This window comes from Sarcophilus harrisii, chromosome 4, assembly GCF_902635505.1.
Source record: "Sarcophilus harrisii chromosome 4, mSarHar1.11, whole genome shotgun sequence".
NCBI classification, from domain to species: Eukaryota; Metazoa; Chordata; class Mammalia; order Dasyuromorphia; family Dasyuridae; genus Sarcophilus; species Sarcophilus harrisii.
In genome coordinates this window covers 278,890,648-278,897,965 of record NC_045429.1, presented here as the reverse complement: position 1 = coordinate 278,897,965, position 7,318 = coordinate 278,890,648, and the positions used below count along the sequence as shown (strand labels likewise).

At 50.3% G+C, this 7,318-nt stretch overlaps 1 protein-coding gene across 2 annotated transcripts; it reads left to right on the top strand.

Moving 5' to 3' along the window:
• The first annotated feature begins 2,421 nt into the window (after window positions 1-2,421).
• Window positions 2,422-6,991, top strand: LOC105750614 (class I histocompatibility antigen, Gogo-OKO alpha chain). 2 transcript variants are annotated; one of them, XM_031964950.1, is made up of 9 exons: window positions 2,422-2,861; window positions 3,201-3,356; window positions 4,017-4,295; window positions 4,488-4,766; window positions 4,985-5,260; window positions 5,387-5,491; window positions 5,938-5,970; window positions 6,155-6,199; window positions 6,304-6,991. In XM_031964950.1, exons 1-9 carry the CDS (start codon window positions 2,480-2,482, stop codon window positions 6,306-6,308), a joined length of 1,560 nt encoding a protein of 519 aa, XP_031820810.1. In that variant the 5' UTR covers window positions 2,422-2,479; the 3' UTR covers window positions 6,309-6,991. The 2 variants fall into 2 exon arrangements, with proteins under 2 accessions (XP_031820810.1, XP_031820812.1); XM_031964952.1 differs by having other exon boundaries at window positions 2,427-2,630.
• Window positions 6,992-7,318: the final 327 nt, after the last annotated feature.

Below are 7,318 nucleotides of genomic sequence, written 5' to 3'. Positions count from 1 at the left end.
GTTGAAGTATATAATGATCTCTGGTCCTAGTTCAATTTAGCATCGTTCATGTAAGTCTTCAGGCCTTTCTGAAATATCCTGCTGGTCATTTTCTACAGAACAATAATTTCCATAACGTTCAATATACCACAATTTACCAACCATTCTCGTTGAGGGCATCCATTCATTTTCAGTTTCTGGCCACAAAAAGGGCTGCTACAAACATTTGGCAATACAGGTCCTTTCCTTCTTTAGTGTCTCTTTGGATATAAGCCCAGTAGTAGAACTACTGGACCAAAGGGTATGCACAATTTGATAAATTTTGGGGCATAATTCCATATTGTTCTCCAGAATGGTTGGATTCATTCACAACTCCACCAACAATGCAATGTATCAGTGTCCCAGTTTCCGCCCTCCAATTTCATATTTTCCCTGTCATCTTAGCCAATCTAATATAGTGGTATGTCAGAGTTGTCTTAATTTGCATTTCTCTGTTCAATAATGATTTGGAACACTTTTTCATATAACTAGAAATCGTTTCCATTTCTTCACCCAAAAACTGTCTGTTCATATCCTTTGACCATTTATCAGTTGGAGAATGGTTTGATTTTTATAAATTAGAAATTCTTCTTATTTTGGAAATGAGGTTTTAAGAAGCTTTCTTAACTGTAAAAATGTTTTCCTATTTACTTGCTTCCCTTCTAATCTTATCTGCATTAGTTTTGTTTGTACAAATGCTTTTTAACGTGATATAATCAAAATGTTCTATTTGGTGATCAGTGATGATCTCTAGTTCTTCTTTGGTCACAAAATCCTTCTTCCTCCATAGGTCTGAGAGGTAAACTATCCTATGTTCTTCTCATTTATATTCTCATTCTTTATGCCGAGATCATGAACACATTGTGACTTTATCTTGGTATGTGGTGTTAAATGTGGGTCAATGCCTAGTTTCTGCCATACTAATTTCTGATTTTCCCAGCAGTCTTTGTCAAATAGTGAGTTCTCATCCCAAAAGGCTGTTGTCTTTCGGTTTGTCAAACACTAGATTGCTATAGTCATTGACTATTTTGTCCTGTGAACCTAACCTATTCCACTGATCAACTAGTCTATTTCTTAGCCAATATCAAATGGTTTTGGTGACCGCTGCGTTATAATATAGTTTTGTCTCAGGTACAGCTAGGCCCCCTTCATTTGACTTTTTTCCATTAATTCCCTTGAAATTCTTGACCTTTTGTTCTTCCAGATGAATTTTGCTATTTTTTCTAGGTCATTAAAATAGTTTCTTGGGAGTCTGATTGGTATAGCAATAAATAAATAGATTAGTTTAGAAAGTATTGTCATCTTTATTATATTCCCTTGACCTATCCAAGAGCACTTAATATTTTTTTCCAATTGTTCTGATCTGACTTTATTTGAATGGAAAGTGTTTTGTAGTTTTGTTCATATATTTCCTGACTTTCACTTGGCAGATAGATGAACAAATATTTTATACTATCAACAGTTATTTTAAATGGAATTTCTCTTTGTATCTCTTCTTGCTGCTGGATTTGGTGAGTAATGTTTAAAAATACTGATGATTTATGTGGATTTATTTTATATCCTGCAATTCTGCTAAAGTTGTGGGTTATTTCTAATAGCTTTTTAGTAGAATCTCTGGGGTTCTCTAAATATACCATCCTATCTTCTGCAAAAAGTTATAATTTGGAAACCTGCAGACTTTACATTATATTAAAACTTACAGTAAGAAACATTTGTATGCTTGAGATCTATGTCTATTATTTCTCTTTTTCCTTCCTTGTTCCATTTGCATGACTGGCATTTTCACTTGTAAGAAAGGATGCTGATAAGACTCATGATTCTGAATCATAGACGGAATAGTACTTTCTTCTGCATCTTGACCATCCAGTCCTCCAAGGACCTCCAAGGAGGGGAGAGTAAATCTTCTGGAGACACGCCATTAGGGCTCTAGATAGAACCCTCAGGTGAGATCTGCATTTCCCGAATGTACATTCAGTTCCCAGGGGCTTGTTCTTTCAGTATCTTTTCTTCTAGGTAACAATGTGCAGTTCTTTCCCCCAGTCCCCTCACCATTCTTGTCCCTGTCTCCTGACCACATTCTAGTTTGCCCAGGCCTTTTCTAAAACGTGGCGCCAGAGACTGAACATCACAGTGCGGATACGGCCTGACCAAGGCTGGGGCCGCGGGACCTGCGGGTTGTAGCAATTTGGGGATAGAGGAGAACATGGAGGAGAGAGGAGAGTGTTGGGAGCTGTGGAAGTAAAGGGCGGGGGGCCTTCTTCCTAAACTTTCCCAGGGGAGGTGTCGCTCAAACAGCGGGGAACAACGGAAGACCCTTTCTACATTTTCCCTAGAAAATCGGTGCGTCAGACACTTGTGCTACACAGAAGGAAAGCACGAAGGAAAGAAGAAGGGCGCGTTAGGGGAAACTTTATTCACCGTTGGGAACAAAAGAAGAAAAAGCACCGATCTGAACGATCTAATGGAAGAAGATGTTAACAAAGATGTCATTTCCCGAGTCTTCCATTGTCCGCCCAAGCAGGTTAAGGAGCCCTTCCCCAGAGGGGCCTTCATTTCAGGACTTTCTCCAGAGCCAGAAGGTAGAAAGAGGACTGGACCAGGAACGAGGGGAGGTAGGTTCTTATCTCAAGTCGGCTACTTCCTGTCTCCAGACTCCTGTGAGCACCTGTCAGCGTTGTGCTGGGTCTTCCATTTCCAGTGTGTTAAAGAAAGGGCGCGGGTTCGTTCTGAGGCTAATTCCATGCTCTACAAAATATGCAGTTCAGGGGTTTCCCAGCTGGCGTTTGAGACGAGAAAGAAGGGAAACCGCCCGATTGTGCCCAAGGCCTTGGTTTCTCACAAAGGTGACTAGGAATTCCCACCTTCGTGTCTGAGGCGGCTCAGAAGTCACCTTGTGCTGACACTCTTTTCTTCCCTCCTCTCCCCCCATCCTGGCACCTCTTTCCTTCATCGCTCGGACGCCCGCGGTTTTGGGGGGAACCTCCCTAACTCCCACGGGAAGGGGGGGAGCGGCTGGGGGGGGGGGGCGGGGCGGCTGCTCCGGGAGGGACCGAAAGCGCAGAGGGCTGCGGGGCCGGGCTTTCCCCCGCGTCAGTTTCAGTTTTGGTCTCCAGACCTGGGCATGTTTATTCTGCCCATCCCCCGATGACGTTTTCTGGCTTCCGTTTCCTATTGGGTGGCAGAGCCTCAGCGCAGCCAATCAGAAGTGGAGGATTCCTCCCTTTATAACCCGCAGGAGAAGCGCTCTCAGGGCTCTTGCTGCCTCCCCACCATGGGCTCTCCGGCGCGCGCTCTCTTTTTGCTGACGGCCCTGGCGGCCCTGGCGGAGACCCGGGCGGGTGAGTGGGGCAGGATTCACCGGCGGATGAGAGAGTGGGACCGGGGCCGGAGCCCGCCCTCCCGTAGCGGGGGTTCGGGGGGGGCTGTTGCTGGCAGGCGGGCGTGAGGACTTGGGGCGCTGAGAAAGAGGTGCCGGGGAAAGGGTGCGCCAGTCCTGGGGCGTTAGGGGGCACAGCTGCCTGGGAGCCCCGCAGGGAAGGGAGAGGGCGGAGGACAGGCTTTTTTTAAGAACTTCGCAGAGGATTTGGGGGCGAGGGTGAGGAAGGGCCGGGAGAGGTCACAAAGTGGGGGCCGAGGGTCAGAAGCGTGAGGGACCCAAGACCGGACCAGAGGAGAGAGCTTCGTTGGGGGGCAACGCCCAGTCCGAGGGCCACTAGGACCTGCTGAATTGTTGTCAGGAAAGGGGTTGGGCTGATCTCAAAGTCCTGAAGCCCTGAGAACTACTACTATCGGTGGGGGGGGGGGGCGGGCACAGCAGTGCCGGGGGCAGATGGGCTGGGATTTGGGGGTAAGGAGGCATCTCAGATTTGTTGTTCACAGTCCAGGCGGGACGAGGTCAGGGGGCGCACCCCGGGCTTGGCCGCTGACACCGGGCAGCCGGGGTCGGCCCCACGGGGTCCCTGCCCTGAGCCCGGCCCGTGTCCCCCCCTCCGTCTCAGGCTCTCACTCCATGAGGTACTTCGACACCGCCGTGTCCCGGCCCGGGCTCGGGGAGCCGCGGTTCCTCGCCGTGGGCTACGTGGACGATCAGCAGTTCGTGCGCTTCGACAGCGACAGCGCGAGTCAGAGTGAGGAGCCGCGGGCGCCGTGGATGGAGAAGGTGAAGGACGTGGACCCGGGATACTGGGAGCGGAACACACAGATCAGTAAGGAGAACGCACAGATTTACCGAGTGGGCCTGCAGACCCTGCGCGGCTACTACAACCAGAGCGAGGGCGGTGAGTGACGGGCCCGGGGTCACTAAGCCGGGTCGGCCCATCCCCCGCTCCCCTGCGGATCCCACTGAGGGAGGATCCCCCCCCCCGCAGGCGGCGGAACTGCTTCCGGGCCCTCCCGGGCGGGCGGGTCTCAGGGTCAGCCCTGAGGGGCAGAGGCTGCAGGGGCTGACTCTGGGGCTGGGGGCGGGGCAGGGGCCCACACCTTCCAGCGCATGTACGGCTGCGAGGTTTCCCCGGAGCTCTCCTTCCAGCGCGGGTTTCTTCAGTTCGCCTACGACGGGCAGGACTACATCGCCCTGGACACGGAGACCCTCACGTGGACGGCTGCGCAGAACGAGGCAGTGAACACGAAGCGCAAGTGGGAGGCGGAGAGGAGCATTGCGGAGAGAGATAAAGCCTACCTGGAGGAAACGTGCGTGCTGTGGCTGAAGAAGTACCTGGAGATGGGGAAGGAGAGTCTGCAGAGGGCAGGTACCTCCCAGGCAGCCCCAGTGCGCTCGGCACTCCAGGCCCAGCCTCCCCCTTCCACCTCCCCTGCCCCATTATTCCCGAGCTCCCCATTCCCAGGCACCCCGAGGACCTCAGGCCCGGATCACGCCGTGTACCCCTTTTCCCTCTCTGACCTTATGACCCTGAAGAACAAGGGGGTAAAGGGCAAGCCTGGAAAGGCCTCTGACCTTTGCCCCCAGATGCCCCTTCTGCCCGAGTGACCCGGCACAGCACGCCCAGTGGGGAGGTGACCCTGCAGTGCCGGGCCCAGGACTTTTACCCCTCGGAGATCTCTCTGGCCTGGCTGAGGGACGGGGAGGAGCAGCACCAGGACACAGAGTTCATCGAGACCAGGCCTGCCGGCGATGGGACCTTCCAGAAGTGGGCGGCTGTGGGGGTGCCCTCGGGCCAGGAAGGGAGATACACCTGCCGAGTTCAGCACGAGGGGCTGCCTGAGCCCCTCACCCTGAAATGGGGTAAGCACCGTGAGGAGGGGCTGGGGGATTCCCACCTCCCAGAAGGAGCAGGGGGAGTTAGGGAAGGGTCGGTGAATCTCAGGCCAGAGAGGGATCCCGGCCTCTCAGCTCCCTTTTCCATTTCAGAGCCGGAGTCCTCATTGCCCTGGATCATCGTGGGGGTCCTTGCCGCTGTCCTCCTCCTCACTGCGGTCATTGCTGGAGCTGTGGTCTGGAGGAAGAAGACTTCAGGTGGGCAGGACTGGAAGGGGGTCGTTGGGCACAGGCACTAAGGAGGTCCCGGCCTCCCCGACCTGCATCCTGTCTGTGCCTCCCCACGCTCTCTACATGCCCGATAAGGGACTGTTAGCCAGGCCCCAGGTTCCAGAGAATAAACCTGGAAGTGGAAGCCGCTTTGGAGGACTCCTGGTAGTGTAGAACAGGCTGGCTGAGTGGGGAAGCTGCTTCAGCCTCAGATCAGAAATGGACACAGGGATCTCTGCAAACAGACTCGGAGCTCGGTCCCTGGGCCAGGCCCGAACAGGAACCCCCTGAGGCAGGCCTGGGGTGGGAAAGGGCCCTTCCCTGGTGCCTCGTGTCAGTTGTCATTTATTGTGTCTGCAGGACGGGTCAGGGAGCTTCTGGGATCTTAGTGCAGTCTCCTCTCCTGGACTGTGAAATTTGCTTTTCTTTTGCAGGTGGAAAAGGAGGGGACTATGTTCCGGCTGCAGGTAAGTGAAAGATTCAAGTAAGGGAGGAAGAAGGGCCCAGCCCATGGTGTCTCTGGGACTTGGGAAATGAGAAGCCAGAGAAGAGACTTACTGAAAGTCCACACCTTGGGGTCCCTTTGCCTTCACACCCCCTGGTTCTGGAATATGTGTCCCTGACTGGGTTGTTTCCTCCTTTTGTCTCCAGGCAATGATAGTGCACAGGGGTCAGATGTCTCTCTGACAGCCAAAGGTGAGACTCTGGGGCTGGTGTGAAGGGGACAAATGGGTGGTGAGAGGGAAGAGAGGCTGGAGGTGAATTTGAGGATGCTCCTTAATCTGCCTTTCTTTCTTCAGCTTGAGAGAACTGCCGTGTGTGGACCTGAGAAAGAAAACAAGGATATTCACATCCTGATTCTTGTCTTGTTCCTGCTGACCTTTGCCTTCCCTTCCCAGATTGGCCCCTGTGATCATCACTGTACTTACTCTACAGAGCAAATTCAAAGAAGCATCTCTAATGCTCTTAATTATCTAAGGCCTCCCAAACCTTCCTTCTTTCTTTCTACCTGTTTCACTTTTTAAGCAGTAAAACTAGCAATAAAAGCCAAAAGGCTTTGGAAATGATCTTTCCTTAACATGTTTTTTTTTTAATTTATCTATTTTAATACACATTGCTTTATGAATCAGATTGGTAGAGAAAAATCAGGAAAAAAAGGGAAAATACATGGGAGGGGAAAAAATTGATGTACCATGTGTTGATTTACATTCAATCCCCATAGTTCTTTTTTCTGGATCCAGATGGAATTTTCTATCCAAAGTCTATGGGGATTGCCTTGGATCTGCTTATCTTCTGTTGGTTCACTAAACTCTGATATTTTTCTAATGGAAAAAATTTGCACTGTGAATGAGTTTTCTTGAATCTTCAACTTTTCTCTGCAATTTCAATTGACCTTTGTTTTGTTGTGGTTTTGGGGGAATGGGATGACAATGTAGAGATGTTCTGACGGTTTGAAGGAGAAAATAAAGCTTTAAGACTTAAGAATTCTTTGATTTGTTCTGCTGTGTCTGTGAATGCAGGTGTGTGACCTGGGTAAATAGACAAAATTGTCTGGGGGAGAAGCAGTATATTGTACATTGTGAGGGTATAGATGGTTGTCTGATTTTTACTGATCAAGTGGACATGTTGATGTAGTGTATTCTGACTTGTTCCAGGGCTTCAGATAGAATTCAGGCTACATACTTTTCCTGTAAACAGGAAGGGCCAAAACAGAGAAAGAAAATTATAGACCAACTATCCTAAAAATAATGATGCAAAAATAATAAATAAAATATAAAGCAATTACAGCTACTTATTACAGGATAGTACCTATGA

Coding starts and splice junctions, on each gene's coding strand:
- LOC105750614 (XM_031964950.1), top strand. CDS start 2,480: ATGGAAGAAGATGTTAACAAAGATGTCATTTCCCGAGTCTTCCATTGT. Junction 4,296..4,487: donor CTACAACCAGAGCGAGGGCG/GTGAGTGACGGG, acceptor GGGGCGGGGCAG/GGGCCCACACCTTCCAGCGC. Junction 4,767..4,984: donor GGAGAGTCTGCAGAGGGCAG/GTACCTCCCAGG, acceptor CTTTGCCCCCAG/ATGCCCCTTCTGCCCGAGTG.